Source organism: Festucalex cinctus, chromosome 18 (genome assembly GCF_051991245.1).
Source record: "Festucalex cinctus isolate MCC-2025b chromosome 18, RoL_Fcin_1.0, whole genome shotgun sequence".
In the NCBI taxonomy this organism is placed as follows: Eukaryota; Metazoa; Chordata; class Actinopteri; order Syngnathiformes; family Syngnathidae; genus Festucalex; species Festucalex cinctus.
Window position 1 is genome coordinate 11,972,552 of NC_135428.1, and position 25,935 is coordinate 11,998,486.

The following is a 25,935-nucleotide window of genomic DNA, read 5'->3' on the forward strand; positions in this document are numbered from 1 at the left end:
TGCACATGCACTGGTGCATGGTCAAGCGTGTCACGGTCGTTTTTGACTTTGTGGATTATTGGCATTCTTTACATCTCTTTTATAAAGTGATGATTGTCATGAATAACTAGAGATGAAAACACATGAATTATGACACATACATGTTACCAAGCATCTCGTGGATTTTTTATTTTTTATTTTTTAATCAGTGAATAATTGAGTGATTCTATTTAATCTGTTTTTGTGGATTATCTTGAGTTGTTTTGTTTACCGGTACTTGTATTGTAGTTAATAACCAGAGTAGCGAGTAGCAAACCCAATGATGATCACGTACACTATATTTGGACTTTTTTTTTTTTTTTTTTATTTTTTTTTTTTTGACTGTGCGGATTATTTGGAGTGGTAGTGTGCATTCCTGTGTGAGTAGGCCCTAAAAAGACGGACACCTGGCCTAGTGAGGAGTGATTGCAAAAACAATGTTGTGCTGTTTTTACTGCTTTTGCTCCTTTTCCTCCTCACTCAACACATTCCTCCCAGTCAACATTCTGAAGCCTCCCAATCAATTTGCTCCTCCGGCGCTGACGAGTTAAGCACAATTAAGATCCACGGAGCGAGGCGGGGGCAGGGGTGTTTGATTTTGGCAAAAAGACAAAAGGCAGGGCCGATGACAACATTAGACCTTGGAAGTGAAGCCTCCCACACCACCCCAACATTCCCCACCCCCCACCTCCTCCTATTTCTTTTTCCTGCGTAGCATCTCTCCCCCGGCCTCTCTTTTCAGCACCCCATTACAGCCACCGCTTTCATGTGGCGTTCACAGCTGGAAATTATTATTGGAATTTCAAGAGGGATGAGAGGTGAAATGGGGGGATGGAAATGGGACGGAGCAATGAGATTGACTTCTATATTTGGGGGGGAAAAAACAGCCTACTGGCGTCCTTAATGAACATAACGAGGGAAAATAGGAACAGCAACAACGAGACTTTAGCTTCGCTTGATGGACTGAAAAAAAAAATAAATAAAACAGTGGCTATCATAAAATCTTGCAGTTGAAAGGAACATTCTCAACTTAACGTTTAAAAACAAATCTCCCCGGTTTTTTTTTTTTCTATGACTGTTCCAGACCTACAGAATATTTTTTTTCTGTGACATATACACTGAACCTACCAAAAATAAATGTAGATGCTCTTTTCGCTCGAAAAATTTTTTCTAGCTCTTTGTTCTTTTGTAATCACCATCAGAACTAATGTTGGTTTCACCAAAAATGGCGGTTTCTGACCAAAAAGTGGAGAAACAAGTTTTGTGTGATAATACCCAAGTTTGTTTTTCTGACACATCAAACCATAAAAAAACAAAAACGAGCCCTTTTGCAGTAAAATAATAATTTTTTTACAGCTTCATAACCATAGAAATGCGCCATGACTGAGTGATGCTGACTGGCTCAAGTTGAATGTCGCAGGCGTTCGTCGTCATTCGCGTCATGAACATCACCTTTTCTCAAATTTGTGACACTTAATTTGGTTAATACATACAAGTGTGAGGTGCCTAAATCTTTCCAACTTGCAAAGTGCTGCCATTTCTCTCCCTCCTAACTGATGGGACACACCGAGATTCAACTCCTAATCTTATTTTGTACTCAAAATCTGTGTTGAACTCAAATGCAACAGCGCCATCTACTGGCATCTGTTAGTCATTGCAGTGATTTTAAAAACCTGACCCTTTTTCATGGCTACCCGTTGAAAAACAAAAATATTTCAGTTGTCTCATCTTTTTGAAGAAAAATTTCTGAATCAAACCATCTTCTGATTAAAAATCCCAAACATATTCTTGAAGAAATACATATTTTAAAACGTATTTGGAGTGGCAAAAGTAATAGCACAGCCGAACACGTTATCTGACTATGAGCTGATCTTTAAGAATTATTTCAGAATCGAAACATGCCAAGATGTCGCCTACATCTTGTCTAATTCAAATTTAGTCTGTTAAACTACAATTCTACTATTAAGTGCGATAATCTGTTTATTCTTAAATGATCTCATGATCTTTCCTGTGATCTTCTTCAAGAAATATTTCCAAATCCAAACAAAAACTTGGCGATGAGAAAAGCACAGGCTCACCCATCCTGAACAAGACAGGCATTTTCTCCGTTGACTCCCAACCACAAGGTCAAAGTGCGGCTGTGCACGCTTTCAAAAGAAAACTCCAACGGATGTGCAATTTACCAGCACTGTCATTACATCTTTTATTTATACGCAAGCGCCTCTTATTATATGAAATTATTGTCCCACTAATGATGTAACTACATAGCACGGCCGGAGGATAACACGTGGCTGTTAGCATTAACTGCTAGCCACAAAATTTGGCTTTAATGGACCTCAGAGACAAAAAATGTGCAATATTAAAGCAACATATTTGTCAAATTTGCCACGTCAACACTAAACACAGGTGTATAAGTGCACAGAGAAGGTTCAGAAGGTTTTATTATTGTTAATTATTACTTTTTTCCCATTGAGACGAGATCACATGGTCACCTCATGAAGCATTTTGTGACCAAATATGGACATTTAAAAAAAAAAAAAAAAAAAAAAAAAAAAAGCTGAGAAACTTTCCGAGACAACGTGAGATAAAGCTTCCATCTTGATTACAATGACCTCCGTGATGATGATGATGATGATGATGATGGTCGCTCACGTGCCTGGCGAGCTGCTATGCTAAAATATGCCAGCTAATTTACTCCCTGCTCCTGACAAAAGAGCTAAAGTGGATAGTGCGGTTAGCGGCCTCGTAGCCTAAATAGATTATACTGCGGCCCTTTAACCCCACCACTGACCCAGGCCTGAACCTCCATGTCAAACACGGGTCGACGGAGAAGCGGCCGTTTGTCGCACACTAGTCAGCATGGAAAAAAAAAAAAAGGGAAGAAAATTGAATAAGGGAGCCTGTTGGATGAATTGTCTGGTTTGTGCGCGGCTTTGGAGGAGCAACCTAATGAATAGTATCGATTAGCCTAACGCTAATGCACGCGTGTCGAACAATAATAGCACACCATGTCCAATGAACTGATTTGTGATTACACAGCTGCTGATTAGTTAATAGTGTTAAAAATGTACTTTGGAGGTAAGGGTCGGCAACCTTGAATACTCAAGCGCCATTTGGACCATCTCCCACAGAGAAATAAAAATCCTTTTGACATCTAAAGTAAGGATAACGTATATCTTTTTTTTTTTTTTTTTTTTTTTTTTTTTTAAACCTGTATGTGTATATATATATATATATATATATATATATATATATATATATATATAAATAATAGCGTTGCATTCATGAAGTCAGTGAACTGCTACTAAGAACACAAAATTGCATTTCTGTATGGAGCAAGAACATTTAGAACCCTGAAAAAAGATGCTTGGTTGAAGCTTACTTTCAAATAAGTCAATATCTACTTGAATCTCTCGTATTTATGAAATTAAAGGCGCACTCAAACTATAACCTACACCTGCAACCAATCAGAAATGCAAACTTAAAAATGTCGTTTGCTTCTTTCTGTGTTGTGGCATCATTTTATCATTTCAGGAACATGCAGTCAGCTACCAACCTATATAAAATAAAAATAAAAAAAATAAAAATTGTGGTGCGTTACGGCTAAAATGCTGACCCCACATCTTTATATGTGTTATTAGTTAGCAAACCACCCGCATTACTGCGTCTCGCTTTACGCATTAAATATAAACATTTAGATGTGGAAAAATAAGACTTGAGCTCCACTGGAAGATTATAGAGTCCAGCTTCATGTTCAATGACATTGAATTTATACACTTTGTGGTCAAGTTTGAATCGAGTTGCCTTCACCCCCCCCAACGCTAACATTTTGACTGAAACGCTCACGTGATGCGCACGGACCACAGCAGGCGGTGATGTAAGATGTGAGCTACGGCGACCGGCTTTCAGTGTTTTTGTTTGTGCTCGCTTATTCTCGGAGGGGAAAGTATATATTTTTTTTTCTTTCACTTAAGAAAAATGTAAACGTGAAGCCACAAGGACCAAACACAGCCCAGCAACTTTGATGTTGTGCAAACTGCAGCCAGCTAGTGTTTTCAAATGTCCAAAATAAAACACTTGAAATAGAATTTTAGTGTCATTTTCTTTTTATCACAAGGATAAAAAAAAAAAAAAAAAAAAAAACATGCTAACTTCTTAAGCATGAGCTGTGAGACACCAAGGGTAAACAAAAGCTGAAGCAAAAGAACGAGATGCTACAATTACAATGTGAGATGCTAAGCTAGCTGTTTGTGGCTAAATGCTTCCCACAAAAATGTGACTTTAAAGTAACACGTTTTTTTGTGCTTATTTTGTGTTGTGCCACTTCCAACGTCGGAAACACAACATGACGCGAACAAAGAAGAATCTTCTATCAGAATACAAGACACTAGCTATTAATGGTGCTCAACTCCCTGGTTTGTTCCCTGTAATCTTTCAAACTAATAGTTTTATTAGATCATTTTGCTACATGAGTCAAAATATTAGGAACAGCTCACAGTTCAATAGCATAACAATGATAAAAGTAATGTTAGAATAGTCCTTCCTCTTCAAGCGTTGGCCATCTATAAATTTCCAACAATAACACAATGTAAGCCCTCCGTAATTCCGAGCAAACGCTTCATTTCAATCTTAAACGGTAGCCTGACGCTTCAACACGCCAGGGAATAAAATCCTGTGGCATTCCAAGACACTGGAGGAAAAAAAAAAAACAGATTCCTTGCTCTCTCTCTACCGCTTCCTGGCCATGTTTTTATTGGATAAGACACCAAGATGCTAAAACTGAATATACACTGCACGCACTCCGCATCCAGAATGGAAGACACGACAGACAAAAATCACAAAAGTATTCACACGAGGATCGGAAGAGAAACGTGAAGGAAAAGTTCAACTGTTGTTGTTGCTGCCAAAAGTGCAAAAGAAGGTGCAACATTTTGCTTTTCGCTCTCACACGAAGACAAATGAGCATCAAAGCACTGGATGTTCACCTCATGGATTCAATGACTGAAATTATAGTTCAAAATTCAACGTCAAATGAATGTCAGATAGCTCAAACAATAAAAACACAAATTTCGCCACTATTTTTTATCTGATGATCTCCAGATAAACAGCAACTTGAGTGATTTTAGTTTTGTGGATTAGCTTTAGTCCTGAGATGGCTGAGGTCAAAGTTCACTATTAACCCCCCCCCCCCCCCCAAAAAAAAATGTTTGAGACAAATCACATCATCACACCTCAAAGGCTTTCCAAATCACAAGATATTTTGTCAATGTCTTTGACTATAATGAACGAAAAATGTATTTTGCTTGAAAATCTGATGGCTAATTGAAGAACGTTTGCATTTATATAGCTTGTTCTCATGCTCACGTTCAGAAGCACAACTTGAAATAATTCTCAGTGAAGGTTTTTTTTTGTGATAGCCTTTCACATGATAAAGTTCTAAAGTTAAAAGTCAATGTCACAGTAATGAGAACATAGAAACGCTAAAAACATTGTTATGCATGTCTGACATAGACAAGCTCAAAAATCAATTTGAAGCAAATTACGCTGAGTCAGACTTCAAATTAAAAGTCTGTTTTTTCAATGTGTTCTACATTGATGACATAATGGCCCAAAACCCCATTTATCAGTTGATCCTGGTTGACCAATTTGTGCCCCAAGACTTTTGTCTGTGAAGCGCAAGACTCCAAGCCACAACTGTAAATACAGTGTCCATTTTCCCTCCTCCACACCCATCCTCTTTGATACCTGACCCCCAAAGCTCTTCATTAGCATTCCTCTTAGCGGTTAGCGAGGTTAAGGTCCTTGCTCATCTCGCACATGATCTTTTTCTGGCACCAGACGGATTTTAAATGAGCGGTTATAAATATTCAAGATCAGCTGAAGCTCCCACTTCTACGAGGGGGGTTCAAACCCGCGCACACATGCAGAGGAGAAGGCCTTTTGACGGACAGATAGGATCGGCGAGGGCTTATCGTGCCACAGAGCCTGCGGCTGTGATGTCATCGTTTATTGTGCACCTTCCTCTCGGCCCGTGACCCCATTTTTTATTTTTTATTTTTAACCGCTTTTCTTCTACCTGACTGTTGCCTGATTGCATTAAAATAAACAATAGACACACTTGCATAGATAGAAGACACTGGAGACGCACTCCAGATAGCAGCGAGTTGCATTGTTCTTTTGCAACGGATTATCTTGGCCTGTTTAGGGAGGAAGTCGGCCATTTTGGTCCAAAACAGATATTGTAGGCTCATTTCAGCCATTTCCAACAGGTCCTTCAAACACATCCTAAAGATTTTGCTCATTTTGCTGATACTGATGTTGAGGCTTTAAAAAGTAGATACATTGGCAGACATTTGAATTTGATTTCAAATTTGGAGAGTAAAACTAAAAGTTGTCCAAAAATGTTGTCACTTTGCTCCACCAATGTTTCCGGAAAGTATAAGGACCAAAAGCGGAGTTTGCCAGGTTCAGACTGGATTAAAGGTGGCGGGAGAGTCACGAGTCCAAGCGGACTCGGTCGTGCACAGCAGCCGTGATGAGGTCGGCCGCATCACATGGCGGTAGTGGGAGGCGGCTGAGGGGTTTGGGGACAGGGGGTCAGACCAAAGCTGCCTGGGAGTCGGACAGAAGATTACGAGTCTGATCAAAGCTGCCTTTGAGTGCACCGAGGTTGACGAAGCACGATGAAGATTATGCCATGCCAAACGTATTTTAAAGTCCCCGTTAAGTGAAAATAAATGTCTTGTCAATTTGTCACGCCGCAGATGAGATTGTTGTTCACAATCCTAGATTTGCCCTGTTTGCTTTCCCTTCCACTGGTCTTCTCCTCGACTAGTTTTGTCCTCACGTACGCATCTACAAGTAGGCGTAAATTGTGGTCATTATAGACTAAGCTACAACTTGTAACTAAAAAAACAAACAAACTGCTAAGTTGGGGCGATCGTAAGCCAAGGTAGCATGTGCTAGCATGTGGCTAAGGCTAACAGCGTGTGCGTGTGCGTGAATGGAAAGACAGCAGCAGCGGTTTGGACAGGTCGCCGTAAACGTGTCAAGCGCTCGGATCCCCGAAGGCCTCGTGAAAAGACACCCGCCACGCTCTGCACCACAATGGCCGCCTTGTGCCGCTCAACTTTTCGGGTATTTCCCCTTTGAACCCACATTTTCTTTTTATGCGTCCTCATATCCTCCGCCGGCCTATTTTAGGGCCTTCATCACTTACCAGTCAATTTTCTTGGCATGTTTTCCAACTTGGTTCTCTAGTCTCATTTTTGGTTTTGATGGGCAGTGGGGAAAACCCTGGAATATTTTGAGGGGGGTTAAGAATGTGCTTTCTCCACTCTACCTTCACGCTCATTAAAAAAAAAAAAAAAAAAAAAAAAAAAAAAAAAAAAAAAAAAAAGGTTTTGAATTTACTTTCCGGACTGCCACAAAGATTGCCGCAATCTCACTTTTGTTGTGTTGGAAAATGTTAACAGTGGAGAAGACAAATGCAGCTGCTATAATTCTCATGTTATGTTGTGGGTCAAGCTGACCAGGTATAAATAGTGGAAAATGTACAAACAAAACAAATAACTTACTGATAGACTTTCCTTGTCTCTTGATGAGTGATTCTCATATTTGTACTAAATAGTGACTGGCTTTGTTGACTATTTTGTTTATAGTTAAACACACAGCAGGTCAAACTGACCCGCAGACATAAATATTTTGAGAATAAAAAATCCCCAAACCTCTCCTGTTGGCTTTGCTCGTCTCTTAATGTGTGATTCTAGGAGTTGTACAACTCTTCTTATTGACTCATGCAGTAGCAATGGGTCAAACTGACCCATTATAAAAACGTTTTTAAAATGTAAAAAATAAATAAATGAATGAAAAATAAAATTCAAAGTCTTGATGAAGCTTGTGATTCTAGTACACTGTGCGCATTTATTGACCAGTAGCAATGGGTCAAATTGACCCCAAAGAGTTTTTAAAATGTAAAAGATATCTTTTAAAAAAAAAATAAAATAAAAAAAATCTCCTGCTGACTTTTTCCCTCTCTTGCTTTTCGATGATTGACTTTAGCACTAGCACGACTGTACTTTAAGTATTAACTCACGGCTGGTAGAGGGTCAAATTGACCCATTGCAAAACATTTTAAAATGTAAAACAAAAACTGTCTAAAAACTTCTGTTAAGTTGGGTGGATCACTACAGTACATCACTACATCGTTGTGCTATTGTGTCACTGTGAAGCATGACTATATTACAGCATGACTGTGTAACAGTGACATCAGTATTCATGACATCATCGTATCTGGACACTTTGGCGTGAACACGTGAGGGGATGTTGGGCTCCAAGGTGGTGTGCTTGGGGCAGGCTTGCTACATGAAGGGTACTTGCTTCTAAGAAGTTCTGTATTTTTACTATTTTTTTATTTATTTATTTTTTATCTGATGTTAAGGGTGAGAATTTTCCCAGCCATGCATGTTGGACTCCATCCTTGACTGTTCGCTGGACTTCCAGTCTCACATTGTGCTGTCAGACGTTATTAGAAGCCAAGACGGGAAGCGTAGCGTAGCGCAGGAAGCCGTTAGCCTCGGCGCTATTGTCAAGACGGGGAAAGCGGACGTTCTGCCGGAGACGATACACGGCGGGAGGAAGTGGACGTCTGAGGAACCCAATCACGGCGGAAAGTTAAAACAAACATAACAAACAGTCTGAGGGCAGATAAAGTAGCTGGTAGCGCTAGCGCTTAGCGACACATCTACAGCTGCTTTCCACAAACGCACGCCCGTGCCGGCATCTGCGACAGCTTGTGTTTCACACACTACACACGCCGATTTTTATAGGCTCATAAACAAGCGTGACTATGAAGTCAACACCACCAAGACGAATTCCATCAAAGCATGTAACGGGCACTTTACATCCTTTTTTTTTTTTTTTTTTTTCCGGCATGGAGGATTTAATGAAGGATCTCCACCAGACGTGACCAGAGAGAACCAGACGCAACCTGATCTAATGAGATAAGACCAGACGTGCCTAGACATGATCAGATGTAGGGATGGAAATTGAAAACCGGGTCCCAGCAATTTGATTCTTTGATTCAAGATGATACGAGAGGAATATTTCCAGCTACACATGTATATCGTAGTGCAATATAAATTATCTACCATATGATATGATTGTTATATTGATGTGTGGGTCATTGGAAATATAGCGTATGAAACGCAAACACAACAGTCGCCTTTCCATGACCTTTCTCCAGGCAAGACCAATCATTTTACAATCAATCCAGCAGTTGCACTAAAATGTAACAATGGGATCATTATTTGGGTTGATTGGACATCTGTGCCAGGCGTGACCACGACCAGATTTGACCACACGCCTCGACATGTGCAACAAGCTAACGCCATCTTGTGTTTCACACCATGCACACGGTGACTTTTATATGCTCATAAAAAAAAAACCTATGAAGTCAACACAACCAGAGAGAACCAGACATGACCAGATTGGCATGGAGGATTTGGTCCCTTTTATGAAAACGAATCTTGATTACATGTCACCGCAAATGACCAGACGAGACCTGTTACAACAAGATATGACCAGACTTGACTAGTTAAAACCAGAAATAACCACCAGACGTGACCAAACATGAACAGATGTTCCCTGTTAAACCATATATGACCAGACGTGACTGGACTGACACGGAAGATTGGGTTGTTTATGAAAAAAAAGTCCTCGATTAGATGTCACTGGATATGACCAAACGAGACCTGATGTAACTAGATAAAACTAGTACGTTTTGTACTGTGTTTGTTACTCGCTAATGGACAAACTAGGGGCTGTGGGAGAACTACAGTTTACTTTCAAACTTTTCATTGCTCCCTCATTGACAACATTGTAGACTGTGCGCTATGTACCTTGCAGTACGTTTATTGCTGTGTGAAAGGAACGCACACAATTATCCCACATTTGCTGGGTTCTGTGTGGAAAACAAAAGCAGATCAATTCCCAGGTCTTCTGACCCGGCAACATTGCAGGCTGTCCGTATGAAAACACGATACTCACATTCTGTCAATTACATAGCGAAAGCAGACTATTTGTGCCTTTCTGTAATCCTTGGCTCCGCGCTCCTAATAAAGCGGCTAATGACTCAGCGTCCCGGCGCTCCCTGAACTAAACTAAACTAAACGCGTACGCCAGATGCAGATTTTCCCTGTCACGCTCCTTAGATCAGCGCCGATTATTCGCCGCTGCCCGCTTCCTGTTACGCCAGCCAACAGTAACACATGGCCTAATACGGCACATTTAATACGCGGCGCGTTTAATACGTAGAGTTTAACTTTTAATTTGGTTTGACGTTGCCATGGAGATCGAGCGTGCACCTGCGGCCCAGTCACCGATTGGATGGAATGAGTCCTCTTAAAGCAATCGCTGTGGCAATAAGTGGATTATTTTATGTTAATAAAGCTAAATGACTCCTTGACCTTTGAACTAGAGCGGTCTGATGAGAGCAAGGCTGCGGTGTGACAAACATGCAGTCACATCTGATACACAGCGAAATTACAGATACTGTAAAAAAAATAAAATAAAACAACAAAACAAGCTGGTAAAAAAAAGTTTGCTTCTAGCATTTTCTACTCTTCATTCTTCAGCAGAAGAACATGGCTTGGTTTCAACTCAACATTATTTTATAGAGCACTTTAAAAACAATCACAGCTGCATACAAAGGGCTGTGTACATAAAGTAAAACTCAAACATAAATATGAATACAAAACAACGGTTAAAATAAATAAGAGAAACATTTAACACAATAAAACACTAAAACAATGTCAAGTCTCATGCCAAAATAAAATGTTGAAGTTTTGGACCAACTGGAGACACTTGAGGGAGGACTGGCTGACTCCAAAATAAAGCCGAGATGTAACAGTTATTTCATCAAAAATGGGAGAAAATGAGCTTTTGACAGTGGCTTTTTTTTGTAAGCCGTTCGCCATTTGCTCCGTAAACAGCCTCTTTGTACAATACATGTACATACTGGAGTATCGTGTGCCAAAACTTGTCACAATTGATGTCACAGAGATTCACCGCCTAATCTTTTCTTTTTTTTCTTCTACACAAAATCTGTGCACGTCTCAAATCCAAAGTGACGCAACATCGCCATCTACTGGCATCGGGTCACCGTTACCGTTTTGTTTATTTATTTTGCTACGTTGGTTTGACTTTCCTGCGATTGGCTGGCAAACCAGTTCAGGGTGTACCCCGCCTACTGCTCGAAGCTGGCTGGGATAGGCTCCAGCACCCCTGTGACCCTTGTGAGGAATAAGCGGTTAAGAGAATGGATGGATGGGTGGATGGTTTGACTTTTATGCTAGCAAAACAAAGCGACGCTAACTGCTGTCAAGTAGTTAAATTAGCTAATGCTAACAATTTGGAAATCAAAATAAAACAAGAAAATAAGGCCATGAATGAGGAATATCTTGCTCCATGAGTATCGTTCCACCACAGAGGTTTAAAAAGTACCACGGAGTAGAAAGTACACATCTATTTTGTGTACACGCACACCAGTGATTGCTAGCAGATGATGTGGGGGAGGTGGGATGCTTGGTCGCCCATCTATCCACCTTTTTACGCTCTGAGAGACAAAAGATTGCGCCGGCTTTTACCTCATTCTTTGTGTGCGTGCGTGTGTGTGAGAGAGAGATTTTCCAAGGATGTTTAAGTGGGGGGTGGAAAGAGACTCGTGCCTAACACACCCCAGTCATTCCCCCATTCAGCTGATATAGCAGCTGTTGTGCGTGTGTGTGTGTGTGCACACACGCATGTGTGTGACGTGTGTGTGCCCCAACCAAGCACTGTTTAATTGGATAATTTAGGAAACAAAAGGCTCCATTTTAAAGCTGCCTCTGTCATGCAGGGCAAGTCGCTAATATTGCAAATTCTAATATTCAAGTTATTTATTGTTGTATAAAAAATATACATATACATAATAATCACCAAGTTAGGGTGAATTAGTGAACTAGAATGTGATTTATTGGAGTGTACAATCTCCACCAAGACAGCTAAACGAAGTCAAAGTTGTATGTCGTAGATGCTAGTGTTGCACTCCAGTCCTGAAGGGGGCAGTAATGATGCACATCGTAAAATTAACTGACAGTCGTTGCTTTCTGTAGGCATAAAAAGCAGGATGGAATACAATTTGACGTTCAGTCGTCTTCAGCAAATAACAGGCTGGGCTTCAACTACTTCCTGTTTTCATTTTTCTACTTCTTCTAAATTTGCAAAATAGTGTGCACCCAAAATGGAGTCAAAACAATAGAGAGTACTGGACAAAGAAAAAAGTGAGAAATAGCAGGGAAGTGCTTTCTATAAACAATCTTTCAGCAATACGTGCAAAGAGCGGTTACAAATATGGCCTGAGACTCAAGGACCAACGTTCGATTCCACTCGGCCAAACTGCTCCCACTGCTTCAGTGTGTCACTGATGGTGAGCTCATTTCAAATTATATAGGGGAAAAAAATTCAATTATGCTGTCCATCATGTCTTATCATAAAATACACACAGGGCCAAACCCCGCCGCCCCCACCCCTGCATCCCAATCGCCCCCATCAGGACAGCCTCTCCCCTTTTCCCTCCCTGTAGTCCTCAGAGGCCTGTTGCCATGGTTACGACTGAATGATGACTCCGACCTATTGAAAGATATCGCACCCCAACCTTTGCGCGCACACACACATACGCACACGTTATCCGTATGACATCATAGCAGGCGTCCTTCACATGAGCAACAGGGTGACAAATGTTCGAACCCCCTACACACGCGCACACAAACGCACACACCACACGTGCGTGGGAGCGGGAGGCGGTGATGAAGTGGCCCCTCCCCATCCTCCGTCGCCCCTCTTCTCTCATCCATCATCACCATGGCGACCGCCATCCCTTCGTGTTGCGTTCGCTGACACGTCTCTTGTTTCTTTAGGGAATCTGGATTGAGAAAATTCCTGTGTGTGCGCGCGTGTGTGTGCACCATCAATAATTCACGCTGACACATTTTTTTCCAGGATAACGTTCATAACGACTGTTAGTGAAACATTCAAACGTTTAAACAGACACCAACAGACACTTTATTAGGGACACCCGGCTGATGCAAACCAATACAAGAGCTATGAGAACTAGACTAAGTGCAATTTCTGGAGAAATTGCATGGGAATGCTGAAAGCTGAATGCTAATAGCTGAATGCTAAGATTATGGAATGCTTATGAAATAAATTGAGAGATAAATTATGAAATTATATCCTCTTGGTGCTACTAAGCAGTATCAGACACCTGGTAATGATAAGTTATACATATAGAAGTGGGCGTGGAAAATGATACAAAAAGTTCAATGTCTGTCCCATTGAAAATGAATGTGGGGAAGTTGATATTAAATGTTAAATTGTGCAAATACTGTAAGTAATGGGGAATCAGGTGATATATACCCCAGGAGGCGTCAATTTTTAAAGCTAGTTGAAATTTGAACAGTGTAAATTGGAAGTATTATGTGGGAGTTGTTACGCGGCAAAGTGTGGAGAATAAAAATCACAATAACATGCGGGAATGCTAAAGCATTCCCACATTAATTAGGGAATTAAGTGAAGGTTGTAAATTAGGGTTTTAAGACAGGGTTGGGGTTTTAAACAAGCCAATGAGGTTTTAAATTGGAGTTTCATGCCCAGATTTGGCTTCCAAACAAGAGTTTGGCTGTCAACATAAGGTTTCAAAGCATGGTTAGGATTTCAAAGTAGGGTTCCAAACTATGTATAGTGTTTCAAGCTAGTGTTAGTGTTTCAAATGTAGGGTTTCAAGCCACGGTTATGGTTTCAAACAAAGAGCATAAGGCTCACAGAATGGTTAGTGTTTCAAAGTAAGGTTTCAAACTAGGGATTGGGTTTCAAATTAGTGTTTCAAGATAATGTCAGTGTTTCCAAGTAGGGTTTCAAATCAAAGTTATGGTTTCAAACAGGTTATAAGGATTCAAGGCATGGTTAGTGTTTTAAAGTTAGGTTTTAAGCTAGGGCTTAAAAAAAGGGCTACTATAGTAGGGTTTCAAGGCATGGTTAAGGTTTCAAGTCAGGGTTATAAAGTCAAAATATAATTTCAAGTCAAGTGGTGGTATGAAATCAGGGTTTCAAAGCCAGGTTATGGTTTTAAATTAGGATTTCAGGTCAGGGTAAGGGTTTCAAACAAAGGTTAGGCTTTCAAAGTACAGTTTCAAGGTTAGGGTTTCAATGACTAGTTGGGCTATTATAGGAAGGTTTCAAGGAAAGGTTATGGTTTCAAACTAGGCTTTTAAGTCAGGCTTAAGTACTCAAATTAACGTTTCAAGGAGTTGAGTTAGGTCTCAACAATCGGAAAACGGAGGTCAGCTCAAACTCCCCTGTTCGAAATGTTGCAGCGACTTTTGACTTGGCTGACGCCGCTGCAACTTTACAAGAGCAGCGAGGGTGCGAGAGCCCCTCCAAAATTTCAAGAAGGACTTTTTCACTTGCTGCCATATCTGTGATCTCACAGTCGGGACCGGGTTTGTGTGCTTTGGCGTCCCGGACGGGACAATGACGCCGCACGCCATATTCGGGTGGCGGGAAAGAAGAGGTCATGTGACTCAACGGGACAATCATTTGGGAAAACAAAAAACTCCTGGCTGCGTTGTTGCTGACCCTTGACACATAAATAAACATGCGTGCGCATTTTGCGCACTCCACACACACGCACAGAGTGGACGCGGCACAACACAAACGTTTCCGATCTCGCGCCGATCTTCTCCACGCAAGGACGGAACGTGATACGCTGGGAAAGTCGGCCCCCGCCCGGACCACCTGCCTGACGCCGAATCCGAGTGACTCAGTCGCAAATTTAAGCAAACATCACTTTTCTCGTGATGAGGATTGTAGTGGAAATAAACTGATATATGATATATGATTGGGGTTATAAACGACACTGCTGACGATTCTTATATATATATATATATATATATATATATACATATATATATATATATATATATATATATATATTATATTGTGCTTGTACAGACAAAGAAAAAAGTTTTCTTGAAAAACAGTTTTTAGATTTTTTTTTTTTTAAATAGAATTTTGTTTTTTAATTATCAATATTAATTTGAGAAAAATGAGAAAAAAAACATTCTGGAGGGAGCCAAAAATATTTTTTGAGAATTTCATAGGAGGGAAGTGCTATTTTTCTGCATAAAACAGCATACTTAAAAAAAAATCATAAAGGCATTTAAAAATTTAAAATATATTTTTTTTTAATCTGATGATTTTTTTTAGGGGAATAATAAAGGTTTTCTTTTTTTTTAAGAAAAAAATGAATCTGACAAGAAAAAGGTCAAAATGTCATGAGGATTAAAACTTTTTTTGTGAGGGAAAAAAAAACACTTGTAGTCTTTCATATCTTATGAAAAAGTTAAAAAATAAAAATAAAAAAAAAAGTTGTAAAAATATCTTTGAGCAGAGAATTTTTTTTTTATTCTATCATTGCTTTCTTGTGTTGTATTGTTTTTCAAGTGTTACTATCAATGAGTTGTTAATAGTGCAGCCCGACTGTAATTGTGTGAGCTTTCAAGGTGTCGGCAGCTGTAAGGCAATTACGTGGTGAAACCCGATCGGTCTTCCCGTCTAACGCATCTAAAGTGCAGCTGTTGCTCTCTCAGCCTCCCAGCCAGTCAAATCAAATTATTCTATTTATTACATCATTTAAATTTTTTTCTGAGCGTTTTTTTCAGGCTTTATTTAGGCACATTTTTTTTTTTTTTTAGATTTTTCTAGGGATAGTTGAGTACTGATACCAGGTATCGTTATCGGGTCATTTTACTGATCAGGGAGTCAGGAAGGAGTGAATAATTGACTTCTTCCTGACTGGCCAACCAGCATGTAGACATTTTCACATCCATCTTGGAAAACAAAGCATATATGAGTTATCAAAATCGTCGCTGCAGGCAGACGACGCTCGCCGACGTCCGCTTGCCGGCTCGACCGTGCACTCTACACTTTTATTTGCAACAAGGAAAAGCTCTTAAGCAGCAAAATAGCTGCTTCGTTGCCATTCTCACGACCTCTACCTTCTCAGGATGTCAGAAGCTTACACACAAATATCAGCACACGCACACACATGAATTGCCCTGCCTGGGTAACACTTGAAGGAAGCCGAAAGGTGGAAGCGCGGTGGGAGGGTGGTGGGGATTTGGAAAGAAAAAAATAACGCCTTTCTTTGTGTCCTGTCGGCAGCACGAACACTGCAACACTTTCAGCGACTTTACTGCTAATAAGTCCCTCCACATAATGTGTGTTGGGGGCATGGGGGTGGCGTCAACTGGATTCGTTGGCTGGCAATAGAAAAAAAGCGCACGGAAGGCTGACTGAGATGTTGCCAGAGCACCTGCAGGAAACCCGAGCGGAAGCACACTCACAATGAGTCAAAGATTTCAAGAAAAAAAAAAAACATTCATTTTGGAGGCAAAATGTCATTTTTCAGAGGACAAAAGATAAAAAAAAGAGAGATTTAAAAATAAATAAATAAATATATATATATATATATATATATATATATATTTTTTTTTTAGCCCTAACCCCAGCACATTTTTTTTTTTAAGAAAGAAGTTGCACTTTTTGAGAACAGGCATGAAAAGTCAAAATCTTTTCAGACAAAAACGCTAAAAGTTGAGAAAAATAACTTTTTCGTGTAAGTAAAAAAACAAAAGTGACATTACTCAAGAGAGAACATTTTAGAGAGGAAAGGTGTTTTTTTTTTTTTTTTTAAGAAATTATTTGTTTGAGGAACAAAGTCTTGAAAAAAAATGTGTATGTTTAAGTAAAAAAAAAAAAAAATCTATAGATTTTTTTTTAAAGAGGAAAGTATTATTTTTGAAGATTTTTTAGGGGAAGTCACTTGAAGAAAAAAAAAACAAAACCATTTTCTAGGGGCATTTTCTAGAAAATAAAAATTCCAGAGAAAAAACATCTCGCTAGAAAAAAAAAAAGAAAAGAAAATAAGGATATCACAAGAAAAAAAAGTTTCAGGGAAAAAATATTCAGATTTGACTCTGGCTTTATTCAGGGAAAAATATTCAGATTTGACTCTGATGTTGCTAACAATCCAAAAACCCATAACTCAAATATCGGGCTTTCTACCAGTCCAAGCTACCAAACAAGCACCAAATACCCACTTAGCACTGACTAATTGTGTTCGGATTGAAAAATTACAACTCTAAACTAATTTCAAAGCAGTTCTATGTAATCATAAGCAGGATCACCAGAAACCAGGAGCACTACTTTAAACAAAGTTGACTTGACTTGACTTGAGCTTGGCTGGAGGATTTTGTGCAAGAGAGTGTAAGTCTTACCTGGAGGAAGCAAGTGCCGGGTGGGGCGTTCTCCTCGATGGTGGCGTTGTAGAAGCTCCTGGAGAAAACGGGTGCGTTGTCATTGGCGTCCTGCAGCACCACGTCCACCCGAGCCGTCGACGAGAGCGGCGGTCGCCCGCCGTCCGTCGCCACCACCGTCACGCTGGGCGACGGCTCCGACTCGAAATCCAGGGCGGTGGCGGTGGTGATGATCCCCGTCACCGGGTCCACTGAAAACCAGTCGGAGTGGGAGTTCTTGCCCTTCAGGAGACTGTAGCGAATTTCTCCGTTGGGACCCTGGTCCTTATCCCGGGCGGTGACTTGAAGGACAAAAGATCCCGGGTAGACCACCTCGGGGATGGTCTGTCTGTAGGCCCGCTGATCAAACAGAGGCGGGTTGTCGTTGACATCCGTCACTCGGATGGTAAACGAGGACTCTGCCCTGAGGGGGGGCGTACCCGAATCGGTAGCCATTACCCGGAGGTCGTATGAGTCGCGCTCCTCTCGGTCTAGAACTTGGTCCACGTAGATCAGGTAGATAATACTGTCCTTGGTGGTGAGAGCAAACTTTCCGTCGCCGCCCTCTAACGATACGTTTACGTTGGCGTACTCGCCGTAGTCCGGGTCGGTGACAGAGATGCGGGCCACATACTGACCCGGCTGGGCGCCCTCCGAGATTCTCGGGGAGCCGTCCTCGCTTAGGAAGATGATGGTCATGGTGGGCTGGTTGTCATTGTAGTCGCGCACATGAATGGTCACAAACGCGTTGGTCACCTGGGGAAGGATAAACAACATTTATCCGAATGTCTACAGGAAAAACCTTAACTCTTGAAGTCTGGCTTACAGTCAAAAGATCTGGGTTCATATTTCGACTGTTGATCAGTCCATTGTTTGCCTACGAGTGTCCCTACCTGGCCACCACTCCAGTGTTTGTCTACATGTGTCCTAAAGTTGACTGCAGATGTTTAGGTGCTTCGTGACCAGTCCGTAGACTGTAACTGGTGTTTTACCTCCGGGTGACTGGCGTTGTCCCTGGCTTGGACCACCAGCTCGTGCACTCTTTTGAGCTCGTAGTCCAGCGGTCTGTTCAGCGTGATAACTCCGGACTTGAGGTCTATGACGAAGTAGCGCTCAGGATCGCTTTGTCGCCGGTTGATCTCGTAGAGGACTAGACCGTTGTCCCCCTCATCCTGGTCTGTGGCGAAGACCTGGGCAGAAAAAAACAAACAAACTTGTATGAATCAAGCAACTGAACCAGAGGTGACTTGATGCGGACCCAATTTTACACTTGGGACACAAGTTAACTGACCTGTAGGATGCTGCTTCCTTGGGGGAGACTCTCTGAGATGATGGCATGGTATCGGCTCTGGTTGAAGACCGGCGCATGGTCGTTGACGTCTGTCACAGCTATCTCCAGAGTCATGGAGCCCACCCTCCTGGGCGAACCCCCGTCAAAGGCTTCTAGGACCAGGGTGTAAGTTGAGCGTTTCTCCCGGTCCAGCAGTCCGCTGACAACCAGGTCCAAATACAGTGCCTTATTCGCCGCCCTCTTGGTCTCCAAACGGAACACCTGACCTACATTTCCCTCCCGGATTGAATATCCTTGTGTGGTGAACTGGTCCTTGTCAGCATCACCGGCCGGATCCAGGGAAAAGCGGGTCCCCACGGCAGTGTGCTCAGGGATCTTGAGATGAGCTTTGTTTTTGGGGAACTCCGGCGCGTGGTCGTTGATGTCATTGACGGTGATCGCCACCTGGATGGTGACGCCAGTCATGGTGACGGCGATGAAACTGTAGTGGTCTCTCTGCTCGCGGTCCAGGCGGCGTGCTGTGGTGATGATCCCGGTGGTCTCATCAATGTTCAAGTCGCTGCCCACGCCCGTTCCCTCGTGGTCCGAGATGAAGTAGAGGCTGGCGGACTCGCCGGGCGGCAACCCGGCGCTGATGTCTCCGACGATGGTGCCCGCCGGCTGCTCCTCGTCCAGCTGCAGCTCCAGCGCCCCTAAGACGGCGGCGGGGGATCGGAGCAGGACGAGTAAGCAGATGAGCGGTCGCCAAAGAAAAGAGCGGAAAGACGGGCCGCAGGGTCGCCGTTGCCACCCTTCGCTTCTCAAAGACATGGCTCAGCTACACCTGGACACACAAAGACAAATTAGAAACTTCAACAACCCATTTGGCTATTATGTACCTGGTGATTAACTGGTTAGTCTATTGCTTGTCTACAGGTGCCCCGTGATTGGCTATCAACCAGTCAATTGTTTGTCTCTACATTCACAGAACATGTGACAGAAAGAAACTCAAACTTGGCCAAAACTCAACTGACTGGCGACCAGTCCATAGCAGGTCTATAGGTTCACAGTGCTGGACTTGACTTGAATACGAAATTGAACCACGGGCTCAGAAGCAGAATATTCCACTTTCAAGTTGGCAATTTACGAAGAGGGAATATATGTCGGGTGATCAAATCGGGAGTGAGTGTCCGGAGGGAGACGACGGGGCACGCGTGACCTCCATCCTCACGCTACGGTGTTACATAAATAGAAACGCATGACAGACGGACACATGCTGTCACGCTACACGTCGTCACGGGTCGGCGCCAATCGGCGGGAAATCCTTCCAATCAAAACATCCCGCCATGACGGAAACTCACTGAGCTAGCGTTAGCCGTCTGTCGGCCAAAGGTGCCGGGTGACGGCTCCCGTGGCGCACATAAAATTTGGATGCTGAGCGCCAGGAATGTCCTGCACATCTGCCGCGCATCCAGCCAAGGCTAACGAGCTAACGGCTATCTCAGGGTTAGCATCCCGTTTTTTTTTTAAAAGAACAAACAAAACTGACTTTTCAGTTTATTGTAACTTTAGAAAGACAGCTCAATGTTTTGACAATGTTGTAACGTGTTAAAAACATGAGCACCCGACAAAAAGAAGAACTTCTTGGGTGTTATTTGCAAACTTCTTTAGGCTTATGTTTGGAAAGTCAACGTCACAAAAACAATTCAATGTTGGAATCATGTGGTGACATGTTTGTTTTGTTTTTTTGTTTTTTAGGTGTAGCTTAGCTTGGTTACGAAAAAAGAAATTCTTGTGTGCTGCTTACAGTATCAATCTCTTCAACTTCTTTCAGCCTATTGTTTGAAAATTAAATGGCACAAAGACAATTGTATTGAAAACCATGTGCTAACATCTTAGATTTAGTGTTTTGATATCTCTGGTTCATGTACAAAACAATACAACTTCTTTGGTGCTATTTGTATTCTTTTCTTCAACTTCTTTCAGTTTCAGCCTACCTGTCCTTGTAAATTCAACATTTTAAAACAGCTCAACATTGGAACCATGTACTACTAACATGTTAGCGGGATGCTTCAGTTTTCGGTCTATATTTGAACATACGACATCACAAAAACCACTCAAATGTTTGAATCATGTGGCAACACGTTTGCAGTTTTTTGTTTAGCTGTTGTTTGCCTAAACGAAAAGAAGCCTTCCTTGGGTGATTTTTGTAGTATTCTGAATTTTGTTATTGAGCCCAAATAACTTTTTTTTTTTTTTTTTTTACATGCTACTTGAGATATATTGCGAACAAATAGAAAAGGTGATTTACTAGGCAACACCAGCGCTGGACTTCTCTCTGACCGTGACCACATGTGCTAGATTTACCAGCCCCCTGAGGAGGCTCCATTAATAATCCGTCTATGGGTCCCCCGGGACGCGGGGGGGGGGGGGGCACAGGGAGGAGGGGGCCCGCGGACGGCGGCCCCTCCGTTACGCTTGCTGCTCTCCACATCTGGAGGCCACGGACACGACTGAACTTCTTGTCACTTGCCTGAAGTCTCCAAGTGTCGTATTGTTCAGAATTTTGCAATTCATGTTTGTGTTCTTCGTATGGTGACAGCTTAGCCGAGAAGCAGCCTGATGATTTTTCTTCTTTTTTTTTTTCCACTTGTTTGGTTTGGCCGAAAGGAGCGCGGCTGTTTCTGCAGAAAGTATTAGAGTGACCGGTCGGCCGGCGAGGTCGACGACAGAGAAGCTCGTCTGGCAGAAAAGATTTTCCTCTCAGAAAAATCCACACATTTTGATTCGTCTCAGGGGTCGGACATTTTGCCACTTGCTGTCGACTGAAAATGGCAACACAAGTTCATAAGGTGACCACATGACCAAATCAGGAAATCAGGTGAGCCGTGATTGGTTGTTGCCTGAGATGTCATTTTCAGTCGACAGCAAGTGGCAAAATGGCTGCCCCTCGAGATAAAAAGTACTACTAGCATTTTAGGGTGTTCTCTGATTTTTGACTGCATGTACAGTATTTTGTTTGCAGCGATGATTGTTTTAAAGTGCTCTATAAATAATGTTAAGTTAAAAGAGGTTGAGAAGTATTCATTGGAAAAGTTTAAATAAGGAATTTGAAAGTGTAAAAAAGTAACACCTGAAGGAGTTCAAGCGTCATAGTGAAAGGAGCCACAAAGTAGCAGATGAGTTGAAAATTAGCAGATGGGTTGTAAAGTACCACATGGGTTGCAAAGCAGGAGTTCTGGGTGGTTCAAATTCAGTATTGTGCACACGCATGCACACGCGCATTGAGCACTAAATAAAAAAAAGCTCCCCTGTCTGCCTTGGAGGCCTCTTGGCTTGACCAAATGCAGTGAGACGTTAATGTTGACCTCTGAACCTGCAAGGTCACACACGCACACACTAATAACCGGCTGTGTGTGTGTGTGCGCAATCTATTCAAAATTCAAAAAAGTCCAAATCTCAACCAAAAAGAAGAACCGTTACCAAGCATGCTAGCAGATGACCAATAGGGATAATTGATACCACCTTTTTTTTCAGACCGATACCAGTATGAGTAATCGACTCTTGAATACTCACAGATGACGATACCACTAGTACTTTTGATACGTAAATTTTCAATAAAAAAAAAAAAGAAGAAAAAAAAGACATAATTTCAAAGAAAGACGTTTTGTTTATTTCTGGTTTAAAAAAATAAAATAACTCAAAATGTTTTATTCTTTTGTAATAAATTAACAAAAGTGCAAATAAAGCAACTCCCTAAAAAAATACAGGATTTTGTTTACTAATTCAAAACAATTAAGAACATATACTCCCACCCTAATAACGGAATCAAACGCATAAATATAAACAAGACATAAATTGCATCTTAATGAGCATTTGAGAGGGTTGACATGAATGCAATTCACTTCAGTCACCTTCTGTTAGCCACGCATGCCATTTACTTCACAAAAACAGACCATCCACAAGAGGGCGCTATTAGTATCAGTGACTGGTATTGGCAGTTTCTGTACGTACTTGATACCTTCAAATGGTAACAGGCCAATATCAGTACTCGCCCATCTCTCGTGACCGATCCTCCGATGCAACAAAGACGCCGTCCCGTCTGTCATTTTGTGTGTCTTTGAAAATCATAGCTCCCATATTGTCGTCCCCACAGCCACCCGCCGTCTGGAAATGGTGTTACTGCGTCCACTCGCAGCCCGCCTCCCTTTTGGAGGAACGGCGATCGCAAGTTGAGCCTTCATGAAAAACGCATGAGGCGACATACGAGCCGAGGGCAGTCATCCGTTTTTTTCCCCCTTGTACACGCTGCAGTCATGTCAAATTATTTTTTGGGTTTCTAACTTGCATAAGTATACATTTGAACTAGGGGTGTCAAAATTAGTGCGTTAATTTAAAGTTCCTTTAACGTCACTAATCCTTACTTGGAAAGTCTTTACGGGGGGAAAAGCAGCAAACGCCCACATCAAAATTTAGCAGTAATACATTTAATAATAATGCGTGTATTTGTGCAGACCGGGGTCCATTTTTTTCACAATTTTAAAAATGTGCAGAATTTCACAAGTTACTTCATGTGAAAGATTAGATGGCTCTTAATATGAAAAGAAAAATACACTGAGCTGTCACCATTTTACAAATGCAATTATGCCATCTAGTGGCAGAGAAATGAACTCAACACAAATCAACGTCCCACGTTTTTTACAGTACAGTACATCTTTTTAATTTTAACTAATTTTTAGAAATTATGAATTATTACTGTATCAATAACTAAAAGACGCAGCCATATTTCTATTAGTTTAACTTTTTTCACTTTTATGTTAACAGGAGTATGAAAACTTAGGGGGAAAAATATTTTATTGTACATTTTATTGTATTATTATTATTATTATTATTATTAGTATTATTATTAATTTAACTTTTTTCACTTTTATGTTAAGAGTATGAAAACTTAGGGGGAAACATTTTATTGTACATTTAGAACAGATAAAATTTGCGATTAATCGTGAGTTAACTATTGAAGTCATGTGATTAATTACAATTAAAAAATGTAATCGCCTGACACCCCTAATTTTAACATTTTTATAATTCATGAATTTGTTTCTCTATATTTTCAATCAATTTGTAGTACTTTTTCTAATGCTGAAACACAACAAATGTCCTCCTGAGACACATTTCTGCTTTTCTCCACCGGCGTGACAAAGGACGACTCGGTTGAGTCCGTTGGCGACCATAGCGACCAGCGACAGCTGCCATGGCAACGGCGCATCCCCCTCAGGTGCGACGGTAATGAAAAGCGCCGCCCCTGAGGGAATTCTCATCGATTAGCCGTCCATCGTTTGGCTGGGGCGGACGGACGACGTGGACGAGAATCTCAAATGTTAAATTGGCTGCCGTTGTGTTTACATAGATGGACGATGCCGTGTGTGCGCGCACATGTGCTGAGTCACTTTTCCGACATTTGTCCTTCTAGGATTTCCCAGGCCCGAGAAAGAAAATGCAGGAAAAAACAAAAATCAGATCACAATCAGCGAGATGGCAAAACAATGCGAGTATCAAATGTGATGACAAGTGGTCTTGGAAAGTGAATTTGGAGTTTTCTTTGTGAAATACGTTTGAAGATAATTGCTGAGAACGTTTACAAAAGACTGACAACTACATAGGACTGAATTTGTCCACCATTTTAGCAATTTAGCAAGATTCTCAATTTGCCTAATAGAAATCACCACTAAATATTTGAATTGGATTGCTTTTGAAGGGCAAAAGAGGAACGTCACCATTTGACTCTTTGTTACCAGAAAAACAAACACAATCAAACCCATCACGCCAGAAATAAAACCAATTGAGGGCTTACACGCTCACACAAACACACACAAAGATGAGGCTGTGCGCAAACAGCTCAGTGTTGACTTTGCTGATAAGCTCCACACCAACACTTGAGCGCCACGTCGCTCTGTCTTTAAATCAGTTGGGGACATTATTAAAAGCGGCTAATGCTGTCAAGGAGTGCTGAGCGCCGCACAAATCAAATGGAGGACAAATTTCAGTGACAAGCGAGCGAGCTTCAGGTTGGCCGAGTAACCAAACGAGAATGCGGCAAGGAGCTGCTGTAGGCCACAACTCACGCCTAAACACTCACACGCGGACTAATCAGCCAATCAGATTCCAGCCCCTGATGTCACTCGCTGGGTCACGCCCCTTAAAGGTACACATAGGATTGATGGCATTTGAAGTCATTTGAGCGAAGTCAAGTTGGGACAATGTATGGACAAAAGTGTTAGCTGGACTGGCCATCTGGCATATAGGACAGATGCCCGGTGGGCCGATGTCTATTGCGGCCGACGTGGTGCTATTCAATTATTATTTTCCTCCATTTTACCCCAAGAGACCGACCCACAATTTAGAAGGAGCAGCTAAGTAATCCATTAACAATATAGAGAGCAAACTAAACCAATAAACATGAATGGTAGAGCTATGTTGTTGCCATTGTGGTGGTCAAAATGCCAGGGCTGATTATTTGTGCCACTCCAGTCTTGGACACACTAAGAAATCAATTGCATGTGTCTCACCTTGTGCAAAGGAAGGTCCGTAAAAGGCGTGCAGGGATGAGTGCGGTGTGAAAGAGCATCAAACGCTTTGAGATTTTATTTACTTCATGCATTATAGCCTCACACACTTTTTGTCCATCCCCAGTGTCCAGTTTTTTTTAGGCGTCCCAATACTTTTGACAGGTTTTTTTTTACTTCCTGGAAGGTTCCAGATACTTTTCCGCGGTGTCCCAATACTTTTGTCTATATCTTTAGAATTTTTTTCGATACCACTTTTTTTCAGACCGATACCGATACTCAGACCCTCAGTACTCACCGATACCGATACCAACTGCCGATATCAGTAGTACATTTTGACAAATGAAAAAAAAGCACTAAAATATATTTTTAAACAAATACATTTCCTTTAATTTGGCCAAAATAAACAGCACAGTCACTCTTCAATAGTCTTAACGCTCAAAATAAAACACAAAAATGCTCTTTTAGTTTAAGATTCACAATTTTGAAGTATTTCCAAATCTGTGAAGTTTTGAGTAAAAACTGCTGCAAGCTAGCACCAGTTACAGGCAAGGAGGACTCACTTAACGTCTTCCCCCTTTGCCATCGGTCGCTTGTACTTGTCTGCGTCACGAGTACTCGAGTACTTGAAAAAAACGCTGGTATCGCCCCGATACCGATACCTGGTATCGGTACTCGCCTATCCCTACTC

The 25,935-nt window shown here is 41.5% G+C and overlaps 1 protein-coding gene across 1 annotated transcript in view; it reads right to left on the reverse strand.

Annotated features, from left to right (window-relative positions):
• Positions 1 to 25,935, reverse strand: part of dchs1b (dachsous cadherin-related 1b) — a 48,160-nt gene that overhangs the window by 21,177 nt on the left and 1,048 nt on the right. Inside the window, exons 2-4 of the mRNA XM_077504473.1 lie at positions 18,703 to 19,525; positions 18,404 to 18,601; positions 17,394 to 18,167 (exon numbers count right to left, since the gene is read on the reverse strand). Coding sequence (XP_077360599.1) covers positions 17,394 to 18,167; positions 18,404 to 18,601; positions 18,703 to 19,512 — 1,782 coding nt within the window. The 5' untranslated portion in view covers positions 19,513 to 19,525. The remainder of the gene's footprint in view (positions 1 to 17,393; positions 18,168 to 18,403; positions 18,602 to 18,702; positions 19,526 to 25,935) is intronic.